Source organism: Dinoponera quadriceps, unplaced genomic scaffold (genome assembly GCF_001313825.1).
Source record: "Dinoponera quadriceps isolate SergipeBrazil2010 unplaced genomic scaffold, ASM131382v1 scaffold3289, whole genome shotgun sequence".
NCBI lineage: Eukaryota > Metazoa > Arthropoda > Insecta > Hymenoptera > Formicidae > Dinoponera > Dinoponera quadriceps.
The window spans coordinates 775679-797879 of NW_014558238.1; the positions used below are offsets into that span (position 1 = coordinate 775679).

Below are 22201 nucleotides of genomic sequence, written 5' to 3' on the forward strand. Positions count from 1 at the left end.
GTAATCCAACATGGTCGACATGTATTAACCAGATTCTGGCACTTGTTATCAAAAATTTCCTTCCTGCGGTGTAAGGATGCGAAGTGCGAAGTTTAATTCAGCAGTAGAAGCGATTGAAATCATTCAATCGGCATTATTGATTTATTGCTCATCGATTATTCCAAAAAAGGACAATGTGCGAGGACAATGTGCAAAATCAGTGATCTGTCGGTGTGGTGGCTTCGCTTCAACGTGTCCACAAACGAATGCGATTATAAAATTGTCGGGGGTTATTTTGCCAATTTGTTTATCTTGACAGGTTAACATATCACATTACGTCATATTATATGTATCGTATATTGCACATACCCCGTATCGTATATCGTGTTGTGTCATGTTATATCACAGACACGATAAAAGAACTTTTACACAGGACTGTTGAATTGAACTTTATCGAAGCTTGATGCGTGACTGAGAAGAAATGTGTGATATTTGTGATTACAATCGCACAAGTAAAAGAATCATATTCAAGAAAATTGCTTTTCTAGTAAACGTAAGCTCAAGTGATAAAAAGTGTGGCAATTAGTGAATTTTTGCGTCGATTGGTACTTTTAGATCTAAAAATATATCCCAATTAAATGCAAAAGCTCAATAACTACAGTTACTAAACCGGATTAACGTTACCGTACATACCGTAGTCTGTGAAAAGCCAAAAATCATGTGATATTAAAAAATTTTAATCTAGAGGATAGTATAGCATACGCAGTAAAAAATTTCGTGTTAAAAAGGGTCCGGTGAAAATTCTGCGTTACTTCAGCAAGATGAATGTTGTTAAAAAGTAATATATGAAAAGGCGAATATATTAATCTAACATATATTTGTATTTTTTTAAATATTTTATTCCCCCCATGTTAAAGTAACAAAAATTTCAGCGGATCGTTTTCAACGCGAAATTTTCTACTGCGTGCGTGACGCCGGCTGTACGATCGAACGTTGCGATCTTACACGGAGAAAAGTACTTTACTGATGCAACAAATTTTATGCTGTCGCAACAAAATACGTCAGTTATCATTGCGAAAAGTGATTTGTTCAAAATACTAATTGCCATTCGCTGGATATATCTTACTACATCATCTACACGTTATTTTCCTGTAAGGAGGAATTAGTAAATGTCGGAGACGCTGTTATGTTCTAACAGCAAAGGAGACCCAAAGACAAACTCACTCGGCAAAATTTCTCTCTCAAGTTTCTGCTGTAATTACAAAGGACTCGCTAGTTCGTTGTCAGGCGAACGAAATTTTATCGCTGTCGCAACGAATATCGCGGTAGCGACAATACTTGTCGCTACAATGGCGAGATCATTTTTCTCCGACAATTATTTTTCTCTTTCTGTACGATCACCTGCTTACGCTTATCTGCGCGAGAAGCGCGACACAACGACGCGTACTCGGGACCCCGTCGCGATCGTCTCGAATATTTCGCCTTCGACGATCGCGTCTCGTCGACGGGACGATCGTAAACGAATTCCAGCCGGTGGGCCGGTGAAGTTGCCGCGACTGGCGAACTCTCTTATCGTCCTCCTCCCTCTCTCCCGCTCTTCCGCTTCCGTCCGTCCGTTATTACGTGCACGGGAAAGTTGCCGAAACGCGCAAGGCACGCGATACAGATTACCGGGGAGGAGGAGAGAACGGCACGTCGTCCGTCCTGGCACCGATTCGATTGCACCCGTTCGCTTTATTGCCACGGTATAACTGCATATAAAATGCCCGGCGTCGCGCCGCGCCGCGTAAATGGCAAAGGTATATTTATTTACGACTTCCTAGTCGGACCAGATAGAGAAAGTGGACGGTTCGCGCGCGCACCACCTTCTGTTTATAGTCAAGAGCGACCCCGCTGTAATGGCGCAACTACTTGCTCGTCGTAATGACTGAAGCAACCTCCTCGATGTGTCGGATCTTTCCGTTCATCAGTTTCCACGACCTCCGATCGGCTGCTGCCGCCGAACCTGGAGACTCCCCAGGTATCTTTGAACCTCGTCTCCCCCCCCCCCCTCTCCCCTCTAACATCTCCTGCACCTTTAAGACTATTGTCCTTTATTTGCATTCCTTTTCCTACGGCATTACTCTGGGAGAAACAATTATTAATCTTGCTAAACTTATAGTAATTTTGGTGAGATTAATCATTGCTTCTTCCAGTGAAATTTTATCTGAAGAAATTTCGAAAGGAGGCGTCGCTATGTCAGTAATAATAACCTTACACGCTATTTTCGTTTGTTTTCGTTTATATCGCTATTTTCGTTTGTTTTCAAATGAGGCTTCACCTCAAAAATCGAGAGAGTACAAAAATGGTCTCTCCAAAAATACTACTTTATTATACGGTTCATAAATATCAAACGTTTCTCGATTCTCTCGATCTTCTCGGCGCATCGACGTTGACAGCGAATCGAGGAGCCGTTCGCGTTGCGACCCGGATACATTTGCGGGCCGAGCGAAAGCTATATTCACGAGTACAAGATTACGACAAGTTTTATTCGCCACGAGCAAATATAACACGCGCGATCGATGTCTAACGAATCCACATCGGCAGGGCGCCGAGGGAAGAGAGGCGTTTTCATTAGTCACGGTGCACCAACGCGAACGCGCGTTAATTAAAGCATCTCTCGGCTCCGACTGTCAATGTTAACTAGCCCGTTCGAGCTTGCGTTACTCGTGTGCTTGCCTCGCTCTTGTTCGCCAGTTAGCGAAGTTTCCGCCGCGGAACTTCGGTGAAGCGAGCGAGGCGACGCGCGTAACGGCGACGACGCCCGTGCTCGCAGTTGATAAACACCGGATAATCGCGCGGATAAAGGCTATCCGGACGTCGTAGGACGGCGACGGGGATTGTCGCGGCAACGAATGCACTCGTTACGACACATTTGCGCTTCCGCAACACATAATAAAGAAAATTTCTTACGGTCTAACTGGGACGTATCGAGTCTGATATCTGACGAAATAATGACGGATCCCAGTTGGGAAATCTCTACGCGGGTTCCGGTTAGAAGAGTAACGTTTCAAACAATATCAAGTGGGAAGTTATAGTTTTGAAGGTTCAGAAAAAGAATTGGTCTCTTTCCGATTCTTCGGTTTCTTCGGGAGAAAACGCAGAGGGTAACTAAACAGGATCCGTTCATGTTTTCCAAACACTTGTGAAGTAAAAAGATCAGGTTTTTCCAATTATTCTGCGGATTTTTTTTTGGCTTCTCATTTTCTTCACGGAAGGAAGCAAATGTGGCAAGTATTAACCGACGTGAATTTTTCTAAACGAATTTTTCTATCCTTGGAACAGAAACCGAAAAAAATTATAAGTAAATTAGAATTCTGTTTAACTTCTTTAAGAACGTGTCAATTTCGTTACTTTTCTCCTATTTGTGGATAAAATAGCGAAGATTAAAATTAAACTTTTTACGCATACAAAGAATAATTTTCACAAACTTTTTATTTTATTTTGTTATAATGTGCGACACGGCAAATTACAAATAAAATAAAGCGAAAACAAAAATATTTTTTTGAATAAAAAATACGATTCGTGATAAATAGCTTAAAGAAAAAAAAAAACTAGACAAAAATAAAAGCAATTATACAGGTCAACAGACAATTTTTTTTAATAAAACGTTTGAATACGTCATTTTATTTACACATGATATTCGCGCGTGATATTTCACTCCATGATCACTATATTAAATTTTTCAATTAAAAAGAATATTGCGAAATGAGGGGTGAAAAATAATAGTGCTTCATTTTATACGTTTTTTGCGACATACAAATAATAGTTTTCTATAGAGAAAATGAAAATATTCGTTGTATTGTACAATTCTTTATGAAGAAATACCACGAAATACGATACTGATGTATCCGAAACAGATTTTTTATTATTTAATTACGTTGACAATTTGACGTTGACAATTTGAAGTCAAACTACAACGGATCATTTATTATTATTGAAAGCCTTTCAATGAGCTGGGCACGTTTCGTTGTTTGCTTAGAAAGAAACTAGCAGATCAGTATCTTACATACTTCGTCACCTTACCTTCCTTTTCCCTACATATCTGGAAAATCTGGGGAAACTTCTGTGCGGGGAATCGTGAGCGGCAGCAGCGACGAGGAGTATTGCCCGTGTTAATCCCGAAATCCCGAGCGCGGTGACACGGTCCGACCGCGGGATTGTCGCGAGGAATCGGCAGACACACGTGACTCCGCTTCCTCGTCGCCGATTGTCGCCGGGATGTTGAAAAAATATATATTTCCATGATAATCGCGAGTCTCTCGGGCGTGCACGTTCACCCGTCGCGCGGACATTTTGCGAAGATAAAGGCGCGTTGTCTCTCGCTCGCGCTGTCATTCGCGAGTCGGGGGAGGGAGGGGGTCGGAATCGCGCCCCTTATCACCGCCGTACGAGAGCGGACAAACAATAGCGGCCGACAATGGCAGCTCGAACGATGACGATGGATTTCGTCGTGTTCTCTAATCCGCGAGCTCGTCGCGCGTCCAACATCAACGACCCGCTCTCTTCTCCCCTTTTTCCCTCCCCAGCTCCGTTCTTTCTCTTCCTCCGCATTCTCGAATATTCTCGCTAATTAGCGAGACCTCGCGCTCTTCGACACGGTGGCGCTTCGTCGAGTCCACGAATCCTCAATCGCGAGTGCTCGAATTGCCGAAGTTCGCGAGCACGCGCGGCTCGTCGTCGATTCGTTTTATCGAGCGAAGGCGGAGTCGAAACTTTCTCTCTCTCTCTCTCTCTCTCTACTCTTCTATCCGAGCATTAATTTGAAGCTTCGGACACTCTCGAGCCAAGTCACGATCCGCGCCCACTCGAGTCTTCCCGAGCGGCAACTCTTCATCTCTCTCTCTCAACGTTCCTGCGTTTACACAATACATCTCGCAGAATTTACGAAAAGAAGACGTTATACGGACGCAATTAGTCAGCCCTAATCCGTGACCGAGAGTCGACCCGGAACCCTTTGCCACCCCGGGGAGATCAGCCCGTGGAAACGCGGAGTTAACCCTCGCCTCGGGAAATCGACTCGATGAGATTTCCGCGCGTCAAGCGGGAGATCATCCCCCTTGTTATCGCGTATACGGGACGTAGACGAGACGGGGTCGGACAATTCCCGCCGATCGGGAGATCCGCGGCGTGTCAAGAATCGTTCTCGCGATTATCGCACAGCGGAAACGGCGCGTTCCGTCGCGCGTCAATGGGACCAACGAGCGACTACATCGAAGTCTCCCTCCTCCGCGCCCCTCTCTGGGATTTGCATGTGTAACGAGCAACCCCCTCCGCCCTCCGGGTGGTTAAAAAGTAGCGAACAACGACGAGAGAGGACAAGGATTGGGGGAAACGGGAAGAGAGAGAAAACTATAGAGAGGAAAAGCGAAAAGAGGCGGCGAGGAAAGAGGGAGAGGAGAAGAGATAGAGAGAAAGAGAGTAAAGGAGTCCGGGGGTGGGAATCCATTAACGAGTGCCGTTTTCATACCTTCCCTATGCCACTCTCGTGCAGTCGCCTAACCCCCTTCCATCCCGTCGTCGTCCTTAGTCTCTTCCTCTTTCTCCGTCCCTCCTGGCGTCCCTCTTTTCCTCGGTCTTGCTGCTCGTTGAAAGAGCATCCAACGGCACAATAGATCGTTCATTACCGATACCGACTACCGGGGCCCGAAAAGCGGAAAGATAGTAATGCGAGAAAGCGGGGGTAGCCGGGACGAGAAGATGCCCGGAGGAGGGGGAGCTTCGGTATGCGCGGCTGCCTTCGTGTGCGCGCATGTAGCGCAAACGCGCTTACGGACAACGGCAGTGGCGGTAGAGACGGGTGCAAAGGGAAAGAGAGAGAGAAAGGGGAGGGGAGAAGATGATACTTTTAAGAAAGATGGCTGGCGCCGTCACGTTCCGGATCTTCCCCGTATCTTCCGAAAGCAGCTTGCGCGGATTATAATTACGGTAAAGTCGCCCGATCGCTTTCAAACACTTCGCTCGTCGTTTAATCACGCGCGTTTCGTTATGCGCGTAGAACACGTAACAGCAATGCCGAACATTACCGAAGCCGGTTGTGCTAAATGACACGTTGAAATCTGGAGGGGAGAAATAATGACGTTACATTCGGGAGGGTGAAAAACGTTTCTGTGGTGGGTAAGAGATACTTTTTTGTTAGTTTCGTGGTTTTAAACGAAAAGAAGACTGAGAGATCCCGGAGGCTGCATCTTCGCGGAATCTTTACGATATCTTTACCGGAATATCGTCAAAATGGGCCGAAAGCCGTCAAATGAAACGTGAAAAATGTTCGGGGCTTTCGCGAAGAAGCCAAATCCGAAGCGTGTCGACTAATCCTTCCGCTTTTGATATTCTTTTTTTTTTCGGATTTCAAAGCGAGCGTCGCTTTTAATCATCCGTCTTCTCTGTTTCCTCTGCGTTTCAGTGACGCGTTAGGGCTGTGAAGGAGAGATCCGGAAGCGACGAGTCACCAGCGGACGAGTCAGTAGCAGACCATCGATGGCGGCCGCGAGTTTCCCGCCGAACTTCTCGAACGTCGGTGTACTGGAGAACTGGTGAGTGTGTTTCTTACAATAAATCGTCACGAACTGACTTTGCCGCCATAAATATGTCTGAAAAGCTGAGATCCTGTTTCGTCGTTCCGTGCGTCCCGAATCGATGAATCTGTCGTTGCTCTCGATCCATCTTCGGGAAAAGGCCAACTCTATTCTTATCGAGCCGCCGGCTGAGTGATCACAATATATACATATACAATTATTCTCTATATATATAGAATAATTAAAGAAAGATCCAGAAAATACTTCTCAGAAAACGGATCAGAGCCGATGATGTTTCGTTCTCGGGAATTGGCTGTCTTAAATTTACCACAGTTATCGGATTGCTTAGCGCGTTAAAGGCGAAAATAAATCATGAGATTGACGGATACAACGTAACCTCGAATTGGCGGAACTTCTGTTATTCCGGAGCCGTACGTCACTCGGTTGATCGTACAATATTAAAGATGCAACGTGCTTGCGCGTAACGTCAACGTCAACCGAGGATACCGTGAACCTCTGTAACGCATGAACTCAGCTTTAATTGCAAATAGACTAGGCTTATGCTGTGTCTGCATGTCGGTGATGCGTGAATCTCCTGTAACTTCCTGTTTCGCGAGCTGTTTCACGAGCCGTCACTTGTACACAGTGCACGATAAACACACACTGTAAAGAGCGTATTATTATACATGCAGGGTGTCTCACAACATGCGGGCATAATTTCAGAAGTGTATTCAAGACGCGAAGGTAACAATAAAAGTTTATATAAACACTTGTTCTATCTGACTTCTATGGTTTGCAACGGTAGATAACGATTGACGTAACGTTGATCCGCCAACGTATCGAAGAAAGTTGCCAGCGAGTCAGAATAGCATCCAGAACGTCATTAGAACGTAATTAGAAAACCGATGATAAGACGGTTTAGAAGCTTGTTTTCGAGTCATTTGAGCACTTCCTTTAAAATCAGAAATATTTGAAGACACCACGCTGGCTCAATTTTTAACGAGAATTAGTGAAACACGAAAACGTCAGTTCAACCCGGAAACAAGATCAGACAGGACAAATATTTGTATAAACATTTTGTCCTACTCTTGTGTCGTGGTTTAATTTCTAAAATTACACTCACATGTTATGAAAACTCTCTGCGAATATATTTATATTTATATATATATATATACATATTTACATCCGCATTGACGGGAAGATCTCGATATTTTTTCCTCCGTTTTTATCGTTCCCAGGCAGCTTAACGGGGATGTTTCGTTTGCACTTTATCTCCCTGTTGATTGTGTGGATACACACCATTTATTTCAATGCTCCGTCATCGAGCGTCATTGATAAACCGTGAAGTGTTTCCGCGCGCAGGCCAAAATGAACAGTCGGTAACAACGCGCGAGATATCCAATCAGCGGTGCGCAAAAATGTCGGTTAACAACGGTTGCGAAGGGGTTCTTCATTTCAGCCGCACAATTCCGCCGGCGTGTTACGTATTTTCCCCGGCAACAGACGGAATTTCGGGCGAAAGCGCAAAAACGGGGGAGGGAAAAACTTGCCGGCGATCGGCCGGTCGGTCGTGCTCGATCGACAAGGAATCAAAATCGCGCGGTCTGCGAATTCGAATCTCTCGGCTGCGAGATGAATTTTCATGTCGGGCGGGTTTAATTAAAAGAGGCCGGCGTCGCTTTTTAGGACGTCGCGCGATTCCCGAGTCCGCTAGTCGAGACCCGGCATGATATTTGAACGTTGAGCACAATAAAGTGGCTAAGACAATGCAGCATTGTTGTGTGTGTGTGTATGTGTATACATTTCGAGATATCTCGCACGGAAAGCCTGACGGTATTATCGTCCGCGCCGTCGAGGACGGGCCGCTGCAGCAGCGAGGATAGGCGGGATGAAAAGTAGGTTTCTTCTATTTTCCAGTTCTGATTAAAGTTCCTTTAGGAGGAGCGCACGTAGCGATTATTCGCGCTCACGTGCACACGCACACACAGAGGGACGACGAATGAAAGCTCGCGCGCGCCTTTCTTACTCCTTTCTCCCGACACACTTTCGCCGTGTTCCCCGCGAGTTCTTTAGCAGAGAGAGAGAGAGAGAGAGAGAGTTCCGGTATTCGCGATTAGGCCTTTCTTCAGGGCCGCCTTTTGTCGCTGACCCACGAACCCTGCTCTCTCGCCGAAGATCGAACGAGGAGAGTAGTAATCAGGGTGAGCTTTGTCGTAGTTGGCCGGCGCGCTGAAATATCACGGACGTTTCTCCTTCGACTGAAACAGATAGGTGGATGGATAAGTGCTTTAATTATCGCTCGACGGTTCAACCGTTCGAAAATATTACACAGTACTTTTCAGTATTGCGAATTTTACAAGAAGGAAAGGAAGGTAAGGTGAGATCGGAGATCGGATTGTAATTTGAAAGAAGTCCGTTTCGTCACGGCCGAGCGAACGGTTATCTAGTTCGCGAGAAACCGCGAAATGCGAACGACGACGACGATCGCCATCGTCGCCGCGCATGGCTACGTGTTACGGAAAAATGTTAGCGTGCCGTCGCGCGGATTGAAAATTCCGAAATTGTTGAGAAGCTGCGCGCGTTTGGCCGTACAAGTGAATCCGTAATATCCGAACATGCGCGCGCGTACGCGCGTACATATAAATGAAACGCCGGCGATATTTATATTCGCCCGCGCGCGCACTCCGTACTGGCTTTTCATTCCGGCGATTAAATGCCACATCGATCGCTCGAATGTCGATTAGCGGTATTAGCCCGGGGAAGGATTATATCGTTCATCGAGTGAGTGATTCGCGTCGAATTCGGTCGTATCGCCCTCCCCTGCATTCTCCCCCGTTGATTCCTCCCGTTAAAAGAATCCGATAATGGATAGACTCCGTGTAATGAAAAAAAAAAGGAGGGGGAGAAAAAGGAGAAAGAGAGTAGGGAAAAAAAGTCACGCAAAGCGGCAACTTTCGGCGTTCGAAATTGCGAACGTTCGCGAAAGAAAATTCGCGAGAAGCTCCACGAAGCTCGCTTTATTCGTGTTACCTCGAGCGACTGATAAATCGTCCTTCAAATTTTTCCGTTCTTTTGACCGCGTCCACCGACTCTCGGAATCTCGGGCGCTGCGCCGACACCTGAGCCATTCGGGTGTTACACGCGTACCTGAGTACCCCGAATATTCCACAACTCACCCGAATATACAACTTTATTCGGTAACCGGCTCTCCGAGTATCTTACTTGTTCTTGTTACTATTTTCTTGTTTTTTTCTTATTTTATACTTCAGGTAGTCCCGCGCGTAAAAGTATCGAGATATGGCCGATGGAAAAGCGGATGCTCGAAAATTTCACGTCAGGGAAATCAAGTCAAGATAAATTCTGAAACATCCGACAAAGTACTCTCACTTTTTCTCGCGGGCTTTACCTCGATACACTTGTATTTCTGTCAAAGTCGGTCCTCGTTGAAATCCTCAACATAACGCGCGTGTTAATTCGAGGACGTATCGTACGTTCGTATTGTCACGATGCATTTTGCGTTGAGTCTCGATATTCGACGAGTGTAAATGCTGAAATAACACTCGGCATTTCTAAAGTAACTATATTTTATACTTCGGCCCGCCGATTAACACATTATGAATATTAATTCCGCGTTAATTCTCGACGTTAATATTTACCTTCTTTTCCAATATATTTGCCTTTACGTTGAATTCACACGAAATTTCGCGTGGATCGCACAGTGGGAACATATTGAAATGTATTAAATTTCGCGGTAAAAATTTTTCACCGCGCTGTCGCGACGAGCATATTTTCACGAAAGCACCCCCCCCCCTCTCTCCCTCCACCCGTCATACATACACGAAAAAATGTCCGCGTGGTACCTGGTCCCTGTGAAAATGGATACCCGACAGCGCTTCTGTGTTCCTGAACACTTTGCGCCCTCGAAAGTGACGTCACGAGGCGTCGATACGGGGTTCCTCCGTCGAGGCTTCCCCGCGCGCTTCAACTTTATTCGCGATTCGCGCGGCCATAGCCTTACGAGGACGGTTTGGCGTTTCCCGCGCGCATAACAATGCGTTAAATCTGACGACGACGGCACGGTGACATCGCGCGATTCATTCCCGCGTTGCTTTGTCGCAAGACGAGGGTGGCCGACGGCAGTATTTTCGGACGGTTCATTGAGGAGAATGCGCCTCGCGCACAGTGACAGCTGTGTTGATGGTTCCTTTATAGTCGTTCGGGCCAGAGGCGTACGACGGCAGGTGTGTGAGGTCGCCTACGCGACGTATATTGGTCGCGGGCGATAGAGTGGGTGGCGTCCACAATTAGCCGATGTAAGCAGCGCGCGTACGTCATAAATTGATGTTGCGCCAGCAACGGACGAGGGCGAAATTTTCTTTACCCGGCGTGCGTGCCCGCGTGGGTGACAGTACGCGCGCGGATTTTTGCTAGCGGCGCGTGGAATTAATCCGCGAACGCGGTCTTCCCTCCCCCCGGGCCTCGGCCGGCCGGAAATAGAGGATCGAAATATCTGGCCGAGTTTTCCAGTGGTTTAACGGCGAAGACGACTGGAAATCATAGCTGCGACGATGTCGCTCTCGCCGCCTCCGCTAGCGCGCCGCAGGCAGGAACTCTCTCTCTCTCTCTCTCTCTCTCGTGAGTAACCGAGAGCTTGAATATTCGATGAATTCGCCCCGACGTATCGTCGCTATTTCGAGCGCGCGCACTTTTATTTAAATCTATCGCGCGTTTCCGCGGATGTAACGTACGCTGGGGGGGGGGGNGTGGGGGGGAGAAGGTAATAAAACGCAACGCAACGGGTGAATCGGGAACTGGCGCGAAAAACCCTTTATAAAGGGTCCGGTGCGTAGCGCGTGGAGCGCGCTACGGGTTTCGTTTCGGCACATTTTCCCCTCTTTCTTTTTTTTTTTTTCGATTTTTGTTCGAAGAACTTCTCGCAAGCTCATTGGGCTCGCGTATATCGCGAAAAAAAACATCACTCGCGTATATCGCGGCGCGAGTGGATCTCCCGCGATATAGGAGCCTCCTAAGTGCCGGTGGGATAAAATTGTCCACCTCACATGATGATTCTCCCCTGCCTCCCCGGCGATTTCCGTCCTATCGGCGGCGCAAGATCTTCGTTAGGAATTCTATTAAGCAGGCGAGATTAAATCGCCGACTATAATTCGCACATCGCGCGCCGACATTATCTTGAATTTTACACAAGCCGATGCGCCCGATTCGTAATCCCTCAAAAGCCCGGGAGCAAATCCGGGAAAAGAATCCCGGCAGGCAAATGGGTCCACCGGAACCGGTCCAACCGGCGGCTCGCGTTGACTTGGCCAAAGAAATTCATTACCGAATACCGTTTAGCGCGTCTACGCGACGTCGCATTCAGGTCGATGAAAATTGTAACGCTGACATTCTGCCGCAACGGCTAACACACTCGCGGTTGCCACCGTCCTTCTTTTGCTCTGCGTTCGCGCGCGCGTGTGTGTATGTGCGTGTGGCTCGGCAAAAAAGAGAGATTCGAACAATACTTCCTAAATTTCTTGTAGGGAGAAATCTCTCTCCCTCTTTGTCTCCCGCTCGAACGAATGGAAATTCACTCGAAGCGGTGGCGAAAATATCAGCGAAAATCCTCCGAATCGGAAGAACGAGTGTTTCACTCAATCTAAGAGCGCTTCCTAACTCCTTACGAGTGAATGTCTCAATCGATTAGAGTGGATTTGTCTCCGTGACGATGAAATGCGGACACACTTTTCAAGTGCAGAAGACTTCATTAACACCTTGACTGGCGGAAATGCGACATTGGGCTTTGATGTTTCTGATCGTTCGATATTTAGGGCTGGCGCCTTATTTTCCGAGCGACACTTCCGAGAGATTCGCCGGGCAGGTGTAAAGTGGGCGATGTGTAATTGCAATAATCACGGGCGGCTTTCGCAAACGCGCCGTCGGATGTGCGGCTTGATGACATCGCTGATGCGAACGCCCGGGAAAATCGCGCGAAACCCGCATTTTTACCGCGCAATCCGCGCGCAAAGGATAACTCCCGGGACGATCTTGGCGGCACGGAAGAAGGGTGTACCACCCTTGTATCGCGCGCTCGCTTCCCCCTCCCCCCTCCCCTCTCGTTTCAGCCGGCGGGAAAACCACAACGATGGTCCTACATACCGCCAGCAGGGTCGTATAAACGAGTTTCCGGTGTCGCAGAATTGCCTTGGCCGGTAACGCCTTTACCGTGGCGCACCGCACGCCCGCAATCTGTTCTGTATTATCCCCCGTGTCTAAATCGCCCCCGATAAGCGCGATGTTTTGTCGCTAATTACCCAGTTATGGACTAATGTATTATTCACTCAGTTGCTCTCTCTCTCTCTCTCGAAACGTGTGTAATTAAACGTGTAATTTACACGACAGTATGTAAATTATAAATTGTAATTGTATGAAATAATTGATCGGGGAAAGAAAATTAATCGGATGGGGGAAATAGACTTGAGTTGTACTCCGTGTGGGAATTTCACGGGAGCACACGCAAAGAACGTCTACATCTCGGGTTCCTGCCCCCGACGGCCCCTTAGATCGATACGATATCAGGCGACTGACAGGCGAAACAGAAAGCCCCGTGTACGACAAGCGGTTTCGGTAACGATTTCGCCTGGGTGATATCGCCACCGGGATATCAAAAACCGACGCGGCCGCGATACACACGCGATTCTGTACAGGCGAATAATCCGCCGTACGGTTGTTCCGATACGGATATTTTCCGTCGGCGTTCTTAAGAGCGCGTCCGATACGAACGACGAGGCGAATAAAGAAATCTCAGAAAAGAAATAAAGAAGAAGAAGAACGAGACGTGAAGTCACATCGCGTCTGGAAACAAACGTCATCGAGCGACCAGTCGATCGAGTGAGAAGGAGGTTTGCTCTGCTAGAAAAAAAGAAAAAAACTATTCGGGGATGATAGCTTTCGATCGAAATTACTCCTTCATGAGGTCGAATTGAGCTCTCCATAACGGTGACCCTTTCCGACAGTTCGTCAAACTTTCCTCGTATTTCTGTACCGCGGCGGTTTTTCTTATTTAACGCGACTCGGAATCCAGATCAAGCGGATCGGCTCGTAATGACGAATTCAACGAGCGATTCCGGCGTTCCTTGGACGGGAACGTCGGGGAACGCTAATTACTCTCTCGCTCGATCGAGTAGCGCTTTCTTGAGCGCAGTTTTATTGAGCGTTAAATTTTTTATAGCGCCTAACGTCGATCACCGATGTAACTATGCGACGTACGTACGTACGTGTGTTCGCCTGCGAGAGAAACGAGAGTTTTAATGCCTGGATCGCGTATTTTAGCGTCACGGCGCCACGGTTATTCGTTTCTTTCGTCGTTTCCGCACAATGAAAGGGCTGCCCGCGCGGTTGTGTCTTTAACGGTAGATTCGTCGTCACGACGCGTACCGGCTGACACGCCAGGCACAAGCCGGGCTTGTACTACTTGCCGGAGCCTGACTCGCCTTCGACCGCGCCTCTTTTCCCACTCGGACGTACGTACACCGCGGAAAACTCGCGTGCCCCGCGCGTTTCCCCAGGTCGGAATCTTGATTTCGCGTTGCGAGCTCCGCGAGCTTCGTCGAATCGGAGAGACTGATGGAGAATCTCAGGATATGATATCGTTAATACTGTTTTCATCCTCCTTCGCGATGCTCCCCACTTACTGCCATTTGAGGCTTAAACAAAGGGAATGAATTAATTTTTAATTAATTGGCTAATTAATGGGAATTCGGGGTTATTAATAATAACCGGTTTGACGTGGGAGGTAGATTCACCGTGTACGTTCGAAAAGTCCAACGTAAATCGGCGCGAGGGTTTACACTGTCGAACATATCTTCCTATAAGGAAGATTAATAAATGCATTCGTACCAACAATCAACAGTCGAGCTCGGCTCTTACTGGCCTTCCTGTGTTTCCGTGATCGTATATCTTAAGAGCCTAGTATTTCGTCAGTTTACTCTTTTTGAAAAAAAGATCTGCTGAAAATCCCAAGACGGACCCAAATCGTGTTCCCTCTGATTTTGCGGACAATTATATCAGCGTGCAATTATATGTGTTATATATTTATAATGTGGTTAGATTATTTGTAACTTTTAATATTTAATTATCTTGTAAAAAACATTCTATCGGAGTATTATTTATTTTTGATGTTGCCAAGCAATGTGTTGAGTACGCAACATAAATGCAGCGGCAGTGTGTGCGGTAGGCAAATATGAAATAATCTAATAAAAATTAATGGATAAATGCGTGCGTGTATGTATGTGTGCGTGCATAATAAAGATTAACGGGCAAATATAATCAATGGTTAAATAAAACAACGAACTTTTTCTCCTTTTTCTCGCGCGATATTATGATTTTTTATTAACGCTGAAAACCTCGGTGAAATATGAGGCTTCAAAAAAGATGGTGAAGAAAAAGTTGTAAACCACGTCGCCGTGACTGTCGTCACGTCCCGCGTCCTGTAATCCGTCTCGAAGTTAGCTCCAGATCGTTTTCGCGGCCAAACGTTCAACGTGCCGCACTTCAGTACGAACCGATCGGAAACACTGCGCGCACTCTAACTAATAATTTCCACTGGAAAATTTAACCGATACGGTTAAAGCTTAGCCGGCGATTGAATTATCAAAGATACGTAATTATAAATTATAACAACTCAAGACGCGCATGTATTTCTTGTCTCGTTTCACTGTCTCTCTTTTAGCAGCGAACGACCGATTTTCCAAATGCAGTAAAATGAAGTAAATTAATTTAATACTTCATATTTTATCGATACTTTATTCATGTTTTACGCGCAATTAATATCCCTTGATGTTTCATACGTAATCCAATGAGACGTGGCAGTGCTACGTTACGGGTAATGACGATGGCCATCGCACGACACGTGCAATGCGTCCTGATAATCTCGTCATCTGATATCTCGATAATCCGACCCCGAAGGCTCGGGAATGTTTCGAGAGTGTCGGTTGCGTTGTGATTTCTCGGCTATCGTAGGAACGTACACGTAGTTAATGCGCGAACGACGATTGGCAGAGTGTACTCTTGCCCCCCCCGCCGATTGTTTTGGTACCGTCGCGCGCCGCACACTCGTTCATGACCGGGTCATTATATCCCGACGAGCCGACGTGCGCGTTCCACGATGCGAAGCACGCGCGTATCGGGTGAGTTGTTTACAATTCTCATCGAGTGATTAGAATATTTCGGCGGTCGTTGAAACATTTTATCGGGCCATCACTCGCCGGCATCTCGCGTTCGTTTAATCATCAACGCTTCCCTCCGAATGAGTCGCATCCACGCTCGAGTGTCAGTGTTAGTTTTTTGAACGAGAATCTTGTGCTTGACGAAACAATAGAACGTAGAACCGGACAATCGGGACGCCCGGACATATTCTCCGTGTATTGGCAGGTATGTCGAGTCATTCGTCACACGCGCGGGTGTGAATATTTGGTTGAATTTAACAATGACGAGTCAAACGCGTTTCGAAGACTGAAGAAAACAGAATTTCCGGGAAAGAGAAGCGAATTTGGCTAAAAGATTTTTCTTCCCCGTGCGAATGTTTCCGATTTTAACGGACATCTTTTTCTGAACGGATTTCTCTCAACGGACTCGGCGAGGATAACCTCTAATCGAAATTTGGAAACTATTTTATATCGTAGTTCGTTATTGTTCGATGGGTAATTTTAACTTTATGAATCTCTTATTCGTTCGCTTGTAATATTTATTTCATATAATAAAAATATTGGTGTGAATATACACACATAGAGTGAAATCCACGAATATGTAATAATCCACGAATATACGAATCTATGATTAATCGTGTTCCAATCGAAGGTTGTAAATAATAATTTACAGCTGCGAGTAACAGTCGAAGTCGTGTGAATGTTGACATTTATTCCTCTTTATACATCGAGAGGGAGGATCAATTATTAAGTAATTCTCTCGAAAAAAGTGCTTCAAGCTTCAAGCGTAAGGAAAAACGGTCATAAACAATCGTTTCTCACAAACAACATCAAAATAGAACAATGTAACGTGAAGCACGTGTACATCCTTAGATTCCGAGATTCTCCGTCGACCTTTCGAATTCGACGATATTTACGCCCGGTGTAGAACTAAAAATTCGTACTTGCGAGTTGTTTCGCTACGGTTGCTCGAGACGGAGAGCCACGGAAAATTAAGTAACCTTTCCACGATCTCGGATGCATATGTGTGCGTGTGTGCATGCAGCAATCGGAAAGCATTCGAGTATCTCCGGCGTTGCACGAGCGCCGCAATTGACCAACGGCTGAACCGATATAACGATCCGTGTGTCAAAGATACTCTCATGCCAAGTAATCCGACCTAGTTACGTTACGAGGTGTCACAGATCATTATCGCATCCGGTTCCAGAGCGGCCGGCCGCCATTTAAATCTGCGAGATCTCTCTCGCAGGACGTTGACGATCCCGCCCGCGCGTCTAATATTGAACTTGAGACCGAAATACCGTCTTCGATGTATCCGAGAAATCTGAGTCCGATGTAAAAAGGGACGTTAAACCATTTCTTCCCTCCCCGTGGAAATTCGTGCGCGAAGAATTCCCCGATCTTCGTTGCTGAGCGAGTAAAGCTCGTTGTTATCCGCTCGAAAGGATACCAAAGGCTCGCCTCGCGAGCGCGTCTTGCAAGTGCTTGTTAAACTATGACAATAACACGGACGTCGAATTTCGGAAAACAACCGCGCGCTTTTCTCTCTCTCTCTCTCTCAACGAGGGACGTGAACCACTCTGTATTATTGCCCGGAGAGGCGAAAGCGCGCGGGTGCACCTCCGCCGTAGATTTTCTTCAATACGGCGCGGTACACTTAACCACTCTCCTCCCTTACCCCCTCCACTCACCCCCTCTCTTTCTCTCTCTCTCTCTCTCTTTAGTAAAAGCTCTTTTACTACGACCAGTTTATGCTCTCGTTTAATGTCTTCCCGCTTTTCAGTTATCTCGCTATCGCTCGCGCATTTCGAGCCGCGAGCTACTGCGAATTTGCGGACGATATTTCGCGATATCCCGTGCTCTTCCCGTATCATGAATAATTTATCACTCAAGCGATTCCTACGACGACATCCTCTTTTGAGCGAGGAACCGCGCGCGCGCGGTATTATCTCGGACACTCGTCTGTCCGTCGGGTTAACGCGATGTTCGTATTTACACTAACACGCGAGTCCGTATATTTATGTTCTTGAATACACACACCGTCGAGTCTCTGCGAGAGGAAGAGAAGGAAAAAGGAAGAGAGAGAGTTCATAGAAGAAACGCGACCGGGGAAATTTTCCGTGTATCCCCGTGATGGTGGTGGTAGGCGGTGTAACATCTTAAGCTACTTAAGAGTGCCGTAAAGAATAATAAACATCTCGATAGTACGCGTATTTGTCTTGGCGGTCGAGACCGCGTAATCGTTACATTCGCGATACTTACGGGCCTCCCCCTCCTGTGTTTGGTTTCCCTCCGCACCGGCAGCTCCGTATTTCTCGCGCCGGCGTCTCGCGACGTTCCTGTTCCCCCGCCGAGAAGGTGAGACGAGGCGGAGGGACGGCGGATGAAAGAGAGGGCCGTTTACGCGCGGTAAGTCGGCCAATTTATGGCAGTCGGAAATTTATTGGTTCAATTTCCGCGATATTTAAACGACTCGAGGCTAAATCTTCGCCGCCACCTCGCCCGCCCGCGCGCGTGCAGTTCGCCGGGATTTTTCTCTGCTTTTTTTTTCCTTCATCCCTTTTCTTTTTCCGTCATTCCAGCTTGCTTGTAATAAAATCGTTACGTCGTTGTTCCTCTCTCTCACTCTCTCTCGGCGCGTCGCTCTAGTCGCGCGTTCTAACGCAATTGTGCGCTCCCGGGTCTAATCGCGCGTGCCGTATCGCCAACTTGAACGGATTAATAGCTCGGACGGGGAATTTTCCCGCGCGTTTCTTCGCGCGTTGTAATGGAATTTTTCCCGTTGCGTTATCGAACGGGGATGGTTAACGCGCGAGAATCGCGCGTATCCCCGGATATTTCCGCTGAATGCATAACACGGGGAAATATCCCGCCGCGTTTCAGCGTGGAGAAATCAGTTTGAAATACAATAATATCTTAGAGGGAGAAAGGGAGAGAGAGAATAAAACCGTCCGTTTGCACCGTAAATTAATTTCACCGTCTGTCGTATTTATCGCCGGAGTTTTGCCCCGTTCATACGTGCATATATTTGATAAACGCTGCTTTATATTTGCAGTCCTGTATTTGTCGAAATATTGTGATACGGAATGCGAGCACCCTAGAAACGACCTCGAAATGGTCCGTTTTCGTCGGGCAGGTATGCGCGCGATATACGCAATACAATCCTTGTCAAATATACATTAAAATTTTACGTGGAAATGGACATGGAAATTAACATTGGTTAACGAATACGAACAAATGGTATTAAATATTTCTATCTTGGCAGAGAGAGGGTAGTGTGGAGAGGAGGGAAAGAGGAGAAAAGCGCGACGGGCAAAAAAAAGTATAATGAAAACAACCGATAAGGAATTTTTTTCAAAGCCGCCGTATTTTCCTCGAATACGTTCTGCGAATGCGCGCGTTGCGTGGTCGGTAATTCGATGCCTCTAATGGCACATTCTCTCTTTCTCTCTCTCTCTCTCTCTCTCCTCTCCGTCTCGTTTGGAGGTAAAATCAATTTAAATATAGTTCGTTAGCTCAACTCGCCTGTTATCTCCCAGAGGAAAGAAACGCGGTTACCGCGACGACGACGACGGGTCTCGGAAACCTCCGAGGAACTACCGAGCGCGCGCGCGCGCGCACGGGGTAGCGCGCTATGCAAATTGAATTTACGTAATAAAATTGCGCGATTCCGTCCGTCCTTGTTGGAGCTCAGAGCTCAGAACTCGCGCGCAGCGAGAGGACAGGAGAAAGAGAGGAGGGAAAGAGAGAGAGAGAGAGAGTGTGTCTTACGTTGTACGGAAGTGAGTGGGTTACAGCTCTCTCTCTCTCTCTCTTTCTCTTTCTCTCCCCCTCGAGAAACGTCAGAGAGGAAGCGCTACGAGTGCGCGGAGGTGAACCCCCAGGTGTTCGCCTCATCTCGAGAGCAGCGGATTCGTGTTACAGGGCATGGAGAGGGCGGCTGCCGTGGAACATTTCCTGCCCTTTGTCTTCGGCGATTCGCGCGGAAATCGCTCGCACGAATCGTCGACGTGTATGTATTCCGCGGGCATCGTCGCGATGCCGTGTCCGCGAAACCCCACTGTTGCGGATTAGACCGACGCGCGAGGAAACGATCGTCGGCGCGTACACTCGTTCTCGAAAAACGATCCGAACGCAACGTCCTAGATGCAGTTCGGAACGCCGATAGGGGGAAAGTAGAGAAAGATGAAATTTTACTGTCGCAGCGAAACTATCGTTCATATTGCGTATCAACGTTGATTTGTTTTTACGGCAAAATAATCTGTAGATTCAGCAAAATAATTCGGCGAATGGCAATTAGTATTCTTAACAAATCGTTTTGCTGTCCAAATAACAACTGACAGATTTCGCTGTACCTGCAAATTATTCCTTTTTTTCTCGCGTCCTTTCCGAAAAATTGCCAGAGAGATTTTATCTATTTTATTCAGAGATTGCTTTTTTTTTTTAATTTTCTGGGATGCAATTTCAGAAAGTAAAGCGAGAGCCGAGTCACGCTGATTCGAATGATTTCTCACTCGCACGGAGTAAATTCTCTCCACTCAGAGTCGTCGGGTGGAAATATCTTCGGTCGAAACTGAACACATTAGTGTTCCACCGTCACGGGGACAAATTCGCTCTAATCGATTGAAACGCTCGCTCGCTGTGAAGTCGGAATCCACTCTAAGCTCGAGCGAAACATTCTTGCGATTTCGAGCAGCAGCACAGTTCACTGTCGCTTTTCGATTGAAAACACCACCACTTTTCACTCGTCTCGAATGAGACTCCGCTCCAAGAAATGTATATATAGTCAGTTCTCTCATTGGATCATCAGACATAGGTTGTGCAAGTCTGGTTTCTTTGAATCCGAGTGAACACAGACACGGACGGAAAATTACGAGCGTGATAAACAAGCGTTACGCGAAATGCAAAAACTGTGATTTGAATTTTCCTTCAGCATCGTCGACGAGCGCGTCTTCTATTCTAATCTTCTCGCCGTGCATTCTGCCGAAGGCAATTCTTCCAACGGCGTGTCCGTCCTAGCACCGTCAGGAACGAGATATTATTATATTTCGCAAGAGGAACGAGTTACGCGCGTGATATCGGCGAGAATAGTTATCGGCCGAGTAGTTACAGTTGTAACAGTCAGCGGCGGCGGAGTGTTCGGGGTACTTCTCATTTAGTTTCTTCATTCACGGATCTGTACTCACGTAACGATCCACGATCATAATAACGCCAACCGACACGCATTCGAAACGCGGGACGCACGGAACCGAAACGTGCGTTGCGTTAAACCCTCTCATTCAACAATCCTCCGTCGACGTGAAGCAAACGCACCGATGCTTGAACACACGCCTGCACGATACGAAAATTTTTCGTTAAAAACCGTCCGTTGAAATTCTTGTGTTACTTTAACGTGGGGAATACATGTTAAAAAGTACACGAATATGTGTCGGATTAACATACTCATCTTAACGTATTACTTTTTACCGTATCCACCTTGGTTAAAATAGCACAAAAATTCCGGTGGACTGTTTTTAACGCAAAAATTTTTTTTACTGCGTAATCCTGGGCATTCGGTATATACATATGTTCTATATTCTACAATAGGAGTTGAAATATTTATATGCGAGGGTCTAAACAATCGACAGACGTTGGCGTTTTCACCTCGCCGAACACTCGTAGAAGTCACCTACGGAATACGTTCGTCCCGAATCGTCTCGCCTATAGACGTTCGCTTAACGAGGGTGGCTTTCGGTCCCTTGTCGGACTCGACAGGTTTGGAATTTTACCGGGACGGGGGGGCCTACAGTTTGCTACGGTTTGGAGGCAGGCCAACGGACGTCGAATCCTGACCTGTCCCCGGTATCGTAGGTTCGTACGACTCCGTGCCACGCGAGTCTCGACTAGGGAGAACGGAAGAGACAGAGGGGGGCGACGGGGGAAGAGGACAGCAGAGAGAGAGAAAGTAGAGAGAAGTAGAGAAAAAAAGAGAGAGAACGCGCGAGACCGGTTACGTGGGTGTACGGAAAAACGGGCGCTCAAACCGATATAACTGCGGCTGCCACGGCCGCTTGGCTGAGCGTATAAAGCCATTGTTACCGCGCACTCTGCATCCCGCATCCTGTACACGCTCGTACACACACATACACACGCCATCATCATCCTTCGCGCTTACGTCTTGTCTCTATCTCTATCTCCCTGCCTCGCGCATCTTCTCTCGCTCTCCGCTCTCAATTATGCAAAATCGTCCTCGCGAGCGAAGCCCGCGTTTTCGGAAAATCTACCGCGAGAGACTCGCGAAGAAAGAGAGAGAGAGAACCGTTCTTGTGTCTTCCGCGACGCAGAACAGGCGGGCGGGCGGGCGCGAGTGCTCCGGGACGTTTCTGAAAGCATTTAGCCGAATCGAGGCTTTTTCAAGCCTTGGTGAGTCGAGCATGCTGCCTGCTGAAATGGAATTCCGAAACTTCGGCCGAATCCCCCCCCCCCCCC

General features: G+C 47.2%; 1 protein-coding gene across 1 annotated transcript in view; it reads left to right on the plus strand.

Moving 5' to 3' along the window:
* LOC106749686 (RNA-binding protein Musashi homolog Rbp6) overlaps positions 1-22201 on the plus strand; it is a 128628-nt gene that overhangs the window by 48880 nt on the left and 57547 nt on the right. Inside the window, exon 2 of the mRNA XM_014629373.1 lies at positions 6422-6551. Within this exon, the coding sequence (XP_014484859.1) occupies positions 6496-6551 (56 nt within the window). The 5' untranslated portion in view covers positions 6422-6495. The remainder of the gene's footprint in view (positions 1-6421; positions 6552-22201) is intronic.